This window comes from Carcharhinus amblyrhynchos, chromosome 4, assembly GCF_965287045.1.
Source record: "Carcharhinus amblyrhynchos chromosome 4, sCarAmb.v2.hapA, whole genome shotgun sequence".
Taxonomy (NCBI): domain Eukaryota; kingdom Metazoa; phylum Chordata; class Chondrichthyes; order Carcharhiniformes; family Carcharhinidae; genus Carcharhinus; species Carcharhinus amblyrhynchos.
In genome coordinates, this window is record NC_137327.1 from 46,311,180 (window position 1) to 46,326,873 (window position 15,694).

General features: G+C 42.7%; 1 protein-coding gene across 1 annotated transcript; it reads right to left on the reverse strand.

The window, feature by feature from the left end:
- Nucleotides 1–6,589: 6,589 nt before the first annotated feature.
- Nucleotides 6,590–12,294, reverse strand: LOC145341974 (chymotrypsinogen 2-like). Its single transcript, XM_080187086.1, has 7 exons — nucleotides 12,243–12,294; nucleotides 12,029–12,132; nucleotides 10,151–10,230; nucleotides 9,663–9,744; nucleotides 8,032–8,212; nucleotides 6,843–6,976; nucleotides 6,590–6,751 (listed from the first exon to the last, which is right to left on the reverse strand). Exons 1-7 carry the CDS (start codon nucleotides 12,292–12,294, stop codon nucleotides 6,590–6,592), a joined length of 795 nt encoding a protein of 264 aa, XP_080043212.1.
- Between the last annotated feature and the right edge of the window lie 3,400 nt (nucleotides 12,295–15,694).

The following is a 15,694-nucleotide window of genomic DNA, read 5'->3' on the forward strand; positions in this document are numbered from 1 at the left end:
TGGGATGAAGGAGTACAATATCAAGGGTAGGAGTCTTAGCAGTGTTGAACAGCAGAAGGATCTTGGGGTCCGGGTCCATAGGACTCTTAAATCGGCCTCGCAGGTGGAGGATGTGGTCAAGAAGGCTTATGGTGTACTGGCCTTCATTAATTGAGGGATTGAGTTTAGGAGTTGGGAGGTAATGCTGCAACTTTATAAGACCCTTGTCAGACCCCACTTGGAGTACTGTGTGCAGTTCTGGTTGCCTCACTACAGGAAGGATGTGGTAGCTGTTGAGAGGGTGCAGAGGAGATTTACAAGGATGTTGCCTGGATTGGGAGGCATGCCTTATGAAGATAGGTTGAGGGAGCTAGGTCTCTTCTCCCTGGAGAGACGAAGGTTGAGAGGTGACCTGATAGAGGTTTATAAAATGTTGAGAGGAATAGATAGGGTGGATTCTTGGAGGCTCTTTCCCAGGGCTGAAATGGTCACTATGAGAGGACACAGGTTTAAGGTGCTGGGGAGCAAGTACAGAGGAGATGTTAGGGGTAAGTTTTTCACTCAGAGGGTGGTGAGTGAGTGGAATCGGCTGCCGTCGGTGATGATAGAGGCAAACTCGGTGGAGTCTTTTAAAAGACTTCTGGATGAGTATATGGGATTTAATGGGATTGGGAGTTACAGATAGTTCTGTGGCCTTGGTAGGTATGGACGTGATCGGTGCAACTTGTGGGCCGAAGGGCCTGTTTGTGCTGTAGTGTTCTATGTTCTATGTTCTATTTAACTTCCTGAGTAAAGTTTTATAAAATTAAGATTATTGTAAGGAGATAAACTGTTGGGTAGAACAGTATTAATAGGCATGCTTGTATCTGTTTATTTTTATATCACGGAATCATAATGTAAGGACAGCACAGTGGCACAGTTAGCACTGCTGCCTCACAGCATCAGGGACCTGGGTTCGATTCCCGGCTTGGGTCACTGGCTGTGCCAAGTCTGCACATTCTCCCCGTGTCTGCATTGGTTTTCTCCAGGTACTTCACAGTCCAAAAGATGTCCTGGTTAGATGCATTGGCTATGCTAAATTCTCCTTCAGTGTACCCAAGCAGATGCCGGAGTGTGGCAACTAGGGGATTTTCACAGTAATTTAGTTGCAATGTTAATGTAATTCTATTTTGTAACAGTAATAAATAAAGTATAACAGATTAATGTGTAGGAAAATATGAGATAAAAAATTACCCTGAAGGTTAAATTTCAGGTGTCAATTTTCACATGCTGCTGGGTAAAGGCTCATTACTCCTAGATAAAAAATGGGGTTAGGAAAATTCTTGATGGTAAAATCTGATGAAACCTTTGGATCAATATTGTATTTGCATAATGAAATCTGTAACTTCTGACTTCCAGGTATTAAGAGGAAAATTTGCATCAAACTCAGCTCACCTCAGGATAAATGGTCAATGGCAAAAACATTTCAACAAACTGACTTGACTCATTTTCACTATTTTTGTTCACCTGCCCTTCCCCCACCCTGGCCTTGCCTCTGAACCCCCTTCCGGGGGCCTGGCAATATTCCCCCCACGTCTCTCAAACCCTGGATAGAGTTTTGAGGTGAGAACATTACAAATGAACTAAGGCTGATAAAAGTGAACGATCATTGTGCAGACATGTTCCTTCCCCCTGTCCCCACCACTACCTTGCCTCCTTCTATACCCTCCTCCAACATCCTAACCCCACTCTGCTCTCCATCCCTGCCTGTCATTTAGTCCGGGAACAAGGAATTTTGGAGCAATTTTTTTCCAGGAATTCAGAGTATTTAAAAACTGTCACCAGGGTAATAAAAGGAAATCTTTGTAGCCCCCATGGACAGTGCATGGATTAAGTGTTTTGTCAACAATCTGAAAACAACGTATGATAAGGGGTACATGTTGTGAAAAACTCACAGTGAAAGCTGTGTGTTTCTTTTACTTCACTTGGAGTTAATGGAGAAAGTTTTCCAGATTTCTGCACCCACTTCTCATCACTAGTGTCCAGGTTTAAGGTATATAGAGACCACAAACAAGAGTTGTTGCAATATTATGACCCAGATTTCACAGATGTATGTAAGGAGCATCAGATCACACTGGAACATCTGGTCGCAAACATGGCAATGAACATGAGGCAAAACAAGAATCTGTATCCAGTGTTTATTAGGTGCAAATTTAACTCATACTTGTTTTACTCCATTCCTTACAGTATCAGGAACTGCAATAATTTTAACGCTTCAAATGATAGAATTCCTTCCTTAAAGTCTTTTTACTGTAATTCTTCATGTTCAAAGACAAATGGCCAATGATTTCTTGGGGTTTATCTCTACAGAGCCATTTCTGTGCTGAAATTGATTTTCTACCAAGCTTCAGTCGAACATCAGCAGTGTGAGAGAGGCCCTAAGGAAATTCATCCCCATGGTTTTTCCTAGAAGATTTACCACCCTCAAAGCCAGCAGAGAAAAACATGCTCTCTTTCTCAATCAAGATTCAGGAGAGAAGAGGTTCTCTGGTTCAAGAGACGCATCCTGAGGCCTCTTAGGAAATCTGAAAGATTTGTCACGGCAAGGTCAAGAGGAGAAATCCTCATGAGTGGATTTTACTATTGGTAGATGGTTTGGAAGCTTTCTGAAAGCTGAGGGAAAGGTCTTTTAATGATCATTTGCTGTTACAACTCGATAAAATGAGGGAGAAATGAACACATTGAAAGCTGGCAGTGATTGTGGATTGTTTCCTATAAGGATTGTAATCCTATGGAGATTGTGTTGTAACACATGTAGGTGTGGCATGGGGATATCCGATACATTAAAGTGTTACTAAGAATACTTTTTCTGTAGTTTGCTGTGTTAAACTTACTCAGTAATGTTTAGTCAATGTTATTTTTAGCTTGTTCCACCAAAATTCTTAAAATTTGAAATCTTGTAGTGAGGTTCTTTGAATTGACCACGGGAAATTCAAATATCTTTTTTAAAGTGATCTCCACGGGGATCATAACAAGCATCATATTCTTAGGTAGCCAACCACTCATGGCAAGGAAAAAAATGAGAACGTTTTGAAGATGATGTCAAGCATAAAGAATAGTTTCCATGGATTTAGTAAGAAGTTCCGAATTGTAGGTCACAGCTCACTGTAATAAGAGAATTGGGCAGTTTGGACAACTTAGTTGATATGGTTGATCTGAAGCCCAGATAGTAAAAGTTATTTTTATTAAATGGAAGGGCCAAGGCTCCTGATGTGAAAGAGTATCAAAGCTGAAGAGTAGGAGAGAAAGCCACTGAGCTGTAATGATTAGACAAGGTCCAACTTGGGTTTTAAGAGCCTGTCAACAATGCAAGACTACAACATGTATGGGGGATGTAGTTGTTAGTGCTTCATGATAGGGAGTTGGAGTAGAAGCTGCAGAAAGGAGAACTCAGTGTGATGTTCACTGCCAAGAATCCTCCATGCTCCTGCAGAGATACAGAAAGCTGTCAGGCAAGCCAGCCAATGAACCTTGAAATAGGTATGCATCCTCATCAATGCGCTGCTGAACACTGTACCCATTGAGGTCCTAAGCTGAGTCCCTGACCTCACCCTTCAGTAAGCTGGTCGTGAGCTACCCTTGACCTGCAGCTAGGCTGCAGCCACTGTCATGCCAGTGACTGACCACCAAGGCACACACAGTGCTCATATCTGAGCTGGTGGCTGTGAGGGTCCAATCAAGTGATAGTGCTTCATCCTCAATGGCCTGTGAGGTTCTCTCTCCTTCAGTTGTGGCCAGGCAGCTCCTTGGATGTCCAAAAGCAAGAAATTATTCACCACTCCAGTGCTCGCTGATCTAGACTGGCTCTCGGACAAGCCACATCTGGACTGAAACATCCTCAGCATTGCTTTCAAATCTCTTCGTGATCTTGCTCTTCCCGATCTCTGTAATCTCCTCTAACCCGACATTTTTAACTTTGAGTATTTCAAGAAAGATTCTTTATGATTATATTTTTGAGGAGTAAATCATAGAATCATACAGCAAGAAAGATCTGATTTGAGATGGTGTTTGTGTGTTAGTGTGAGAAGTTGTGCTTTATCAGTATTAATATGAAAATGCAATTCGATATAATTTTCCAATTTGTGCAAATATCTTATTTCCCAACGCGGTATAAAAGATAATAGACTACAAACTTTATTGCCACAGGATATTGCAAACCAATGACTGCTATCATCTAGAAAGACAAGGGCAGCATTCACACGGGAACACCACGTTCCAAGCAAGTTCCCATCCAAGCTACACACCATCCAGCCTCGAATTATATCACTGTTTCTTCACTGGCACAGGGTCAAAGTCCTGGAGCTCCTTCCCTAATAGCACCTTCACCATACTAACTACAGTGTTTCAGGAAGAAGACCATCACTCTCAAAGTCAACTTGGGATAGTTAATAAATACTGGCCTTACCAGCAACACTGATATCCAAATCGATACATTATGAGTGGAAGTTCTCTTAAAAATGGCAGTGTTTGAGGGTGTGACTGAAAACCAGTGTGTTTCTTCACAGAAACACAACCAGGTTTACCAACCAGATTCTCTGGCACCCAGTGCGCAGGAAATCTGGGATGTGGTTTCTGCTGTCACTCTGACGGGTTTGATAGAGACAGCAAGGCCTGCTCCACAGAGATTGAAGCATTCTTTTTAAAGGGCACTCTGATATGTGATTAAAATAAATTCCCCAATCCCCCTATGGACACAAAGGACCATTCCCCATCAGTGTGACCCCCCCCTCCCAAAACCTCCCTCTTCATAGCCATCGCCCTTTCTCTTGTTATCATTGGGGCTCTCCACTCTCCCTCTGCCCCACATAAGGAGAACACCCAGCCCCCATTGGATGAGGGCTAAGGATTTTGCCAGAGCCCTCCTGGCCATGCCCATTCATGTGCCACCCCTTCATGTGCTCCCCCCTTCATGTGTTTCTGACACTGACTCCTTGCACTGCCAGGGGGCAATGCACAGCCTTGGCCTTCAACCCCCACAGCCTCCAGGCATCCCCACAGCCCCATTATGGGCATCATGACTAGTTTCATTTTCAAAAACCAGTATTGATTCACGTTGACAAGATGTCATGCCTCCAGGGCATGGTGGAGGGGGATGGGATCCAACGTGGCTGGATGCTATCGTGTAATGATATTAAAATTTATTTCAAATCATGCAAATCAAGTTCACACTCTGGGTGTGAACCTAATCACGTTACTGGTGGGGGTGGGGGGCACTGTTGCAGGTCCCGTTTTGACCCTCTTGATCTCACCCTAATGGCAGAATTCTCCTATCTCACCCATGGCAGGCTTGGGGAACGGAGCAGAGAATCCTGTTGAAGCCTAAAATCAGGTTGTAATTTACCCAACGGTGAGTTAATGGCAGGTTGGTCTTCCCACTGACTGTGGACATGAATTCCATTTTCATTCATTTGCGTCTCATGAGTGCTCATTAAAGCAAATGCCCACCAGTGTCCCATCAGGCCTTCCAATCTTGTGTCACGCCAGTGGGAAAATACATTGGTCTAATTGAAGTTGATAACGAGTGGTATGGAAAAGGCCACTTCAGTTTGAGGTGAGTGCAACAAAGGTTACCCGCGACAATACTCCTGATGCGTTGTTCACCACTCTGCCGGGGCAGACTGGTTGCTCCCTTCCATCTCCATGCCAAGCTGTTCTTCATGGGCAACGCCATGCTGCTGGACCCATGGACCTTCCTGTGTCAGATCAGTACTGCGCCTGGGATGATTGAGTACAGGGTCTCCTTCCCTTTGGTGCTGCGCATCCTGACAGAACATCGCTGTCGAACTCCTGCTGCCTCCACAACAAAGTTCAACTGGGAGGTGGGAAAGGGAGTGGTGCCTGATGAAGACAAGATGGGGTCAATGTGGAAGGAGAGCTGGTGGGGGTGAGGTCTCACAATGGCAGGCAGAGAAGAAAGGAGATAGACAAAGATGACAGAGGGAAGAGCGAGGGCAGGGAAGTCGGACTCCAATGGACAAGGCTGCATGAAATGCTCACAAACCAGGCGGTCAAAGGGATGCCACATTGCTTGCCGGAAGGTGATGGATGAAGACTCCAGATGCAGTGGGTAGTGATCCGAATGCGGATGGACACCTTACAGGTAATGGGGGAGAGAGGTTGAATTGTGGAACAAACTTCCTCTTGAGGCTGCTAGCATTTTGTCCCTGGATTGCGAACACTCTGCATGGTCTGGTAAAGAAAGGTGGGCTGGATATGAGTGTGTTGGACTGGTATTTGAACATGGTGCTGGTAGCTTCAAACCCGTCAGTCGATGTTTGGAAAATGCATTAGCTGTCGGCCTGCCAGGAGATTCAGAGAGGAACTCACTTGTACATAATTAGTGAGGATCCAAGTGGAGAACCTGGTGTGGGCTCCCCCCATTCTGACCAGCAGGGAAGATACCATCGGAGCCACCCACCACTTAGTCTCAAAATGGGAGAATTTTGCCATTTAAGTCTGAATGCATTGCAATTTACATCAAGCTTCAGGAGTGTTAAAAAGAGATGAGGCTAACGTGCATTGTGGATAAATCCATTCACTTTATTTTTCATTTCATGTTTCTGTTTTGCAGTCAGTTAGCAGCAATGGTCTCATCAATCCAGCCTCGGAGTTCAGTCACACGGGCGTAGACCCCGGGCCTGGAGGTGGAGCAGGAACCGCTGCCCCAGGAAACGATGCCAACCAGATTCCAGACATTGTCCTTCTGACAGACAAGAGGACCACCAGAGTCACCCTGTAAACAGAGGGAAAAGCACACCCAGATTTTTCATTTTGAGTTTGTTACAACAGAAGAAAGTTTAAAAAGCCTCAGAACAGATTCATACCATGCAAGAGGATGCTCCAGAGGCACCGGCGCATATCATGACGTCAGAGATCTTGTTAAACCAGTACTGTTTGCACTCAGTGTTGGTAAGAAGAGGGAGGGCTGCTTGCTGCAGGATATCAGGACGCTCGGGAGCTGCAAACAAATAAGGCAATGTCGAAATCAATTTTCCACTTAAGATTTTGCACCTTGCTTTAATCCTTTGTTCTTTTCCCTGCCTTTAAACTTATTTTCAGACAATTGTGAACGTTTTCTCGTGAGAGCTTTGAGCAGCAGTTTTTATTCATTTTCACAGGTGACTTCTTGAGTGTTACTTCCTCATCAAAACCCACCTCTTGGCTAATCTAGTTAATAATGTCTTGTTATACTGGAAAATTATTCCTAAAAACAGAGCAGGGCAGCAAAAATCCTGAATCACTGGAGAACGCTTCCCACCAACCAGCAGTGAGGAAATGAAAGGTGAGATTTGGGTCAGCGTAGCTGTTAGCTCCCTGGTGAGTCAGAGGGTAGAAGGTTCAAATCCTCCTCCAGAGACTCCTGGCCAGAGGAGACTTGCAGTGTGGAATACTGGTGATTTGTGGGTGTGGGTTAACCCATCCTCGTGGTATGGGTAATGGGAGGCCGTGAAACCATTTTGTTCTTTAGGACTAAACACCCTGTCAGCTGGTAGAATAGAAAAAAACCTACAGTGCCGAAGAAGGCCATTTGGCCCATCGAGTCTGCACTGACTCTCTGACAGTGTATCTCACCTAGGCCCACTAACCCCCCCCCCCCCCCCCCACCGACTCTATCCCTATTACCCCACTAATTCCCCCTAACCTACACAACTTTGGACAGTAAGGGGCAATTTAGGACGATCAGTCCACCTAACCTATATATCTTTGGACTGTGGAAGGAAACTGGAGCATCCAAAGGGAACCCACACAGATACCAGGTGAATGTGCAAACTTCACACAGACAGTGACCCAAGACCAGAATCAAACCCGGCTCCCTGGCGCTGCGGCAGCGCTGCTAACCATTGTACCACTATGTCACTCTCAGAGCAAAGACTACAACCAATGTCTTGGCCTATCAAACTGTCTGTCAGTCAGCCTGTGAACCTCTCCACAATTTTATACTATTTCTCAAGATACAAAACTAAAAGACTAAACTGCGTCATGTTAAATCGGTCAAGTTTTGAACTGACATACGGTATGCACGGGTCCTTCCCCATCCAGTCGTGACGCACATCATGCCAGCGGGGTAGTGATCAGTTGCAGCAGCAAGACAGACAGGGGCGACCTGCTTAGTGAATTGAACAGGGGATGCAAGCTTCACCACAGCAACATCATTGTTAATGGTGTAAGGGTTCCACTTGGGATGAGTAATGACCTGTAATAGAAAGCGTAGGAATAGCAGCTGTGCTCATTTCTCTTGTACGTTCATAGAGGTACGCAGTTAATTCAGACAGATAGCTGCAGACTTTGCTGTAAGTTAGAGGGGAAATCCTTGCTGAAACAAATGCTAATGTACAGCAGAACATTCCTGTGGTCATTAATAATAGAAGGTAAAACACTTGGCTGGATAACAGAATGGCCAGTCAGTAAGTTAATGAAAAACAGATAGATGTACAAAATAAAAACTGTAATAGTTTAATACTCATGATGGCTCGCTGTGAATTATTGTGTGAAACATATCTTAAATTTCTTTTTTCCTAATTTGATATTTTTTGTAGAGTTTTCGAACAATTAATAGAACTCATATGTTCTGAGTAAATTAGAACTGAAACATCTATTGATACCAACAAATAAGTTTTTAATGTGTAGATCCGGTCAACTCTTATTCATTCATTTATTGCAGATAATGTTTTATTTTGTGGATTTTCAGTCTTTGAAGTATCCCAGCTTGAAACCAGCTTCACAAGTCTGATCCTAATATTTTATGAGTGTTGATTTTTGTAGCTTTTACAGTCACGCAATTTCATCTATAAAAAGTGAAAGGTCTAATCCTGCCTGATATATACTTGCTTGAGTTTAATTGTCTCCTCCATCACAGTAATGGCCAATAATTTGATTAACAGTTCACCAAGTAGTAAATACTGCTTAATGTTTGGTGGGCTGAGGACTTGGAGAGAGGGCTGGATTGAAACTAGGGAACACAGTAAGAAGTCTGACAACACCAGGTTTAAGTCCAACCGATTTATTTGATAGTAAACTCACAAGCTTTCAGGGTTTGCCCCTTTGTCAGGTGAATGGAGAGTTCTGGCCTCAGACAGAGCATATAACAGCACTGACAGTTTACAGATTATCTGTAATCTGCAAGATGTAAACTGTCCGTGCTTTATATGCTCTGTCTGAGGCCAGAACTCTCCATTCACCTGACAAAGGGGCAAACCCTGAAAGCTTGTGAGTTTACTATCAAATAAATCGGTTGGACTTAAACCTGTTGTTGTCAGACTTCTTACTGTGTTTACCCCAGTCCAACGCTGGCATCTCCACATCATTGAAACTGGGGTCCAGAGTTTCGGGGCATGTGGCATGTGGAATGCTAAGAGTCTGTGGCTGCCACTGCTTTATTCTTTTTTACTCAAAAGTAACTTTTGCTTCCAATGAGTTTAAAATGATTGATGATTCTGTTGTCAGAATTATGATGTTTTAATGCTCAAACATGTGAAGAATATTAATATCGGGGAATGGAACATTTTGGACATCCAATGTCAGCATCAAATGTGGTCATTCTCTGAGGTACCCAATTCCGCTCATCGTTTCCCCCCCTCCATTATTCCCAAATATTGAACAAATTGGGAATAGAATCCTAGGTTTACAGAGGGATTCGTACATACCTTAGCAACAGACATAGATTTCTGGCTCAATTCTGTTTTTGAACTTTTGTCATAGGCACCAACAATAACGAAATCTGCGGTACTGTGCAAGATATAAAAGAAACAGGAAGTGACAGTGACTGTATTTGCAGCAAAATCTAGGTTTCCTTCCATCAGGATTTCAAACGGAAAGCTGTAATTTCTCACCATCATTACTTTCCAGCAACTTTCCCTAACTCTATTCAGGGAACCATCTTGTTCTGCACTCAGAGATGGGCTCCTCAGTCAGCTGAAGACTCACCATGCCTGATGGACGTCATCCAGTGACTTTCCAATGACCTTCCACTTCCCTAACTCTATTCTCAGAAGGATCTTGTTTACTCCTTGCTTTAGGTTTTACTTTGATCAAAAATGTTGGCTAAGACTGCGTTATTCATCATGAATGAAGCTTTAGAGTTACAATTCCAGCTTTTTCATTTTCTTTTTGCAAGCCTCATATTAAGACTTACCTCACACCACAATGTGCAGCAGTGACAACCCAGTTTTCATTAATCAAAGAACCCCCACAGAAGTGCCAGCCAGAGTCGGACTAAGACATAAAGAAAGATGTTCAGTATCACCTAATTCTCATTGTAAAATGCAATTCAGTTTCAAATCAAAGGGTGAGTTATTTAAAAATCAGCTTCTGTTACATATCTATGGGCTGAATTAAAGCTAGCTTTACATTCAATCATTCCAACCAAAATACAAAGTACATTAAATCACGGAAAAAAACAAAATAACGTACTGGTCATCAGATTAGGATTGTTACATTATCAAGATACAAACTCTTAACACTCATTAAAGTTTGTCCATTGTGTGATAGGTTAAATCTTGTCGTTTTACATTTTAATTCAGTGAATTGTTTGAAGTTCTGTGGCTGGTGGCCACTGTGAGACCTGTTTGCAGGTAACTGGTAGGGAGACAGGCAAAGTTCTCACAGAAGGACGGTAGAGTGTTGGCAGGTCTGTTCTCAAGTGTGCCCAGACCACTATAAGGTGTCTGAGTAACTATGGAAACTTGGGCCAAGAATCACTCTGCAAGTCCTTTCCCGAACTCTCTCAATTGTTTGGCATTGTGAGTCCACTCGATTACACAAAGTGCCCCATGTTCCAATATCGGGTGAATGAAAGATATAAAAATGGTTATGAGATCAATGTTTGAGAGGGAATGCTATAACAGCTTCTGGAATACATATAGAGGGCTTTTAGCTTAATTTACAATAGAAAGTGGACTAATTTCACTGGCAGATTCATGATGGGGAAATATACTCCAAACTGCATTTCCCCGTTCAATTGACTCGATAGGGAAGGTAGCAAATAAGTCAACAGATCAGCATTGGGAGATCTTTGAACATCAGGCGGTTTGAACCAGAAGGAATACATTGTAGAAGAGGCACTGAGGGGGGCACTGAGAGATAAAATGAAAATAGAACTTTACATAAGAATGATAACATTAGGACTAACAATACAAAAGATAAATGTGAGACAGAGAGATGGAAAAATAAAAAAGTATGGCTAAAAGAGGATATGATAAAGCAAAAACAGATAATAGAAAAATAATTGGCTTTTAGGGACATACAAAAGGTTTATTTTAAAATATTTAAGGACAGGTTAGGACCACTCGTGGATGTAGGAGAGAATCTAATTAATCTGGATGAAAGTGTGGCAGAATATTAATTGAATATTTAATTTGTCTATACAAATGACGGTGAAGTGAAAATATAGAGAAATATTTAGAATGGTCTTGCACTAGAACAGCGGTGATTAAAATCTGGAATTATTTTTTAAATGCAATTTGATAATGCAATGTGCGGAGATTCCTTCTATCTGGACGAGCTGACATGGCCTGCAACTTCATCCATATCGATTTCATGTGCAATAAACCTTTATTTTTTCTCCTTACTAATTATGGTTCAATTTTTAACAAGATTTGATCTAAATGTAGAAGTTTAAAGTTTATTTATTGGTGTCACAAGTAGGCTTACATTAACACTGCAATGATCTGTGAAAATCCCCTCGTCGCCACACCCCAGGGTCTGCTCGGGTGCACTGAAGGAGAATTTAGCATGGCCAATGCACCTAACCTGCACATCTTTGGATTGTGGGGGGAAACTGGAGCACCCGGAGGAAACCCATGCGGACACGGGAAGAATGTGCAGATTCCGCACAGACAGTGACCCAAGCCAGGAATTGAATTCAAGTCCTTGGTGCTATGAGGTAGCAATGCTAACCACTGTGCCACTGTGCTGCCCTTGTCCTCATGTAAAAACAAGTTGCTGTTAAGTGCTTAAATTTCAACAGAACAATTATAAATCTATCACATTCATGTATTGTTCAATATCTCACCTGTAAGGAGACCTGCCAGGGCCAGGATCCTGGTACAGCATTTTCACCATTGACTATTCGAGCATAGCCGTTCACAACAGGCGTAATGGCTGGAGAGCCACAGCCTGAGTCCAGGGAGAAAGAAACAATTGTTACAATTTTGCACTATCAACAGTCCAGACCGACATCTCAATGACAATCAATAAAACTGGAACTTGGTTTCAAACACCGTTACCATAACTGGCTCCAATGAAGGCGAAGCAGGAGAGGAGCCAGAGGAATGCCATGGCTTGTGTTACAATGAACTTTAAGAAGATGGTGATGGGTTTTATATATTGCCATGCAACGTAGATGCCATGCATGCAGAATGTCGTAAGCAGATAATGAATAGTGTTGACAAAGATTGAAAAGCACCATTAAACAAATTAGCAAGTACACATGCTGCTTATCCTTTCCAGGGTAAACAAATAGAAGTCTACAAGGTTGTTGAAAATCTGAAAAAAAATTGGCAAACATATTTGTATTTCCCCACATGCAGAGAATCATCGACTTTTTATGTGCAGCTTTATGTGGTTGTGTACACAATCTCAATTCATTCATCACGGTGCAAGAAGCCCAGTCAGTGGGCCAGAAAGCCAGGGGCAAACTCACCCCGACCATTTGGACTCAACTGACTGCAAGTCCAGTAAAACTGGAAAGATAGGGTACCAGTGACTGGTCTTATCAACCTTAAAATGGAACTTCAGTATTACAGTATTTTATGACATCTGACCATTTGAAGTGGTTTTATCTTCATCTGGACTCCAGTCCCTTTTAAAGACACAATCTCACCTCCGAGAGCTTGCCGGCCAATCGGAGAGCTGCCAGCTCTTCATTCTCGGTGGCCACAGATGGGACTGCGCTCAAGTCGGGTGGATACAGTGATGGGCGCCACCCTCAGAACAAAGTGAGTAGGGTCCAGCAGCGTTTGACAGGCCCCAGAGTGGTGGGCCACAGAGTGACCAACTATGAGAAGCCCCCCTCACTCTCCCCTGACTTCCTATTCCACAAGGAGGCTGCCAGGAATTACCAGAGGGTCCATCCACTGCTGTCTAAATACCAACAGCAGCAGAAAGTGGTCCTTCATGAGTCACTGACATTGCACAATTGATCTCTGGGTAAGAGAATTGTCCTTCATGTTGCTGCAGCTGGCTGATTGCCATGGCAATGGGTCCTCCCTCCCTCTCCACCAGCCAACCCATGGAACTGGTACAATCCAAACCCTATCAATGCACAACTGCTCCATGAAACATGCAACATGGTGCAGGTCAATGACTGTTTCCAGCCAATTGTAATAATCTCTTTCTTTTAAGACAATCCATTGCACTCCCATTAGTTTATCCATTAAGAAGTGTGTAAAAACCCTTCAAAGAGGAAGGAAACCTTCTGCAGCTCTGGCTCATGATGGCTGTACTGAATAGAAACACCACGAGGTGCTTATGTCTGAGTGTTCGCATCAAACACGTCACACAGATTCAAATGTCCAGACAGATCAGGTGCCATGCTATGATACAGCATCACCAAAGCCTCCCACATTAACTTACTGATGACATTTTCTTCTAAGTATTTTCACCACTCACCAGAGACGATTGTGAGCCCAAACTCTCTTTTTGTAGGAATGGTGGCACATGCCCAAAATCTGGAAGTCGTGATTCGTATTGGATTATCCCGGCACCTAGTTCCAATTATCTTGGCATCTTGCCACGGGACCACAAAACACTCATTTTAATACATTAGCATGTCATAAGCGTGCACTGTCTCCAGATAGTGAGCCCACACGCAATTTTCAGTGGGCGCTGGCATGGTATCATATTGGTGCCATTTCAAACAGGTCTACAGAAGCGTGAACCTGGCACCTTTACCTCTGAGGGAGGATTCCAGAGATGAGCGCTCAGGCTAGCCAGTGCTGCCCATGTTCCACAAATTAATAAAAAAGAACATTAAAATGTGTCTATTTCCTGGTCATGATCTTAAAATTCATCTGACTTTCTGCAATGCTCTTCAAGGGCTTTGTAATTCCTGGCCTTGCTTCAACAAGGTAAAAAGAAAAATGATTTAAATTAGAGGAACTGTACATTGCTGTAAGTGATTGCACAGTTACATGGTTTGACGTTGCAGCAATATTCATATCACACCTTGAGCAGAATTCTCTGATGTCGAATGCCTGCCACCGCCTCCAGTGAGAACGAGGATGGGGGATAGGGGTCAGTGTTGGATATAAATAAATAAGAGAAAAGCAGGAGAGAGAATGTATTATTTTATATTATTTTGGTTCTCTGTCACATCTCCATCCAGAGCAGCGGGACTGAAGAATCCCAGGTGTGGACAAGGTCGGAGAATCCCAGCCCCCCCGCGTGAAACATTAACTAAAGAACCTTCACAAAAATGAAAAACAAAGTTTTGATACAGGTAAAAAGGAGAAATATTACCATCCTACGAATAAATGTGACATTGATAGCCGTGGAAATATGCAGAAAGATTTTGTTCTCTTTATAGTGTGTTACCTGCATGGAGATATTTATAAAATTATTATACAATTGTTACTGAACAATTAAACAAGGATGGATGGAATTAACAAGTCTGGTTAAGAATCCAGACTCAGTATATGTTGGATACAGTGAGTGGGATTTTACAATCTCACTCGTCCCAAAAGTGTAAAATCCCGCCTGAAGTCCATGATCACTTCTATTGTCTGCCCTGCCCACTCCGAGTCTATGGCAGGCAGGGTGGTAAAATTTTGACCAAAGTGTATGATTGATTGGAATGAGTTATTCTTTTTATAAAGAGTTACGAATATACATCATAACACCAGGTTTCTTGGAATAAATGGTTATATTTTTGCATCATACCATGGTGTACTTCTCTAAAGTGCTTTTGGAGTCACACTGATAGAGGATTCTTTAAACATACAAGATTAATATTAATATGTCTGGATGAAGAGAGACCTGTTGAGGGCAAGACCCTAAAACAGCATCCTCATTATTTCTAAGTCTTGCATAGCTTGTAAGAGCAAGTTAAGTAATTGGACTTAAGAATCTACTGATGACCATGAAACCTTTGTCGATTGTTGGAAAAATCCAACTGGTTCACTAATGCCCTTTAGGGAAGGAAATTTACCATCCTTACCTGGTCTGACCTACATGTGACTCCAGAGCCACAGCAATGTGGTTGACTCTCAACTGCCCTCCAAGGGTAACTAGTGATGGGCAATAAATGCTGGTCAGCCAGCAATGCCAATCTCCCATGAGTGAATAAAAAAAAATTAGTGTATTGTTTCAGATGTGACAGATGTCTTCAGGTACCTAATTCAACAAGTCAGTCTACACAAACCTTAAGCCAGGAAGTGTCAACAAACTGTTCAGCTAAGAAGGGTTTGACAGCCAGACCCAGACGAAAGCCCTTCTGATTACAAAATAACCCCAAAAATGTTTACCAAAACACAACGACCTTTTTGGAAACTACCATTTTTGATTCTTATCTGAAAATCCCAGGAAATATTACCCAAATCAAGAAATTTGAGTACAAAGTTTACTAAAAGTTGAGCTGTCAAGGAACATTCTTTCAGAATTTGATTTTAAACATAAATTATGCGCATGTTCTTCTGGACACAGGGATGAATGTGAAAGTGTGGCTTACAATACAAACCCT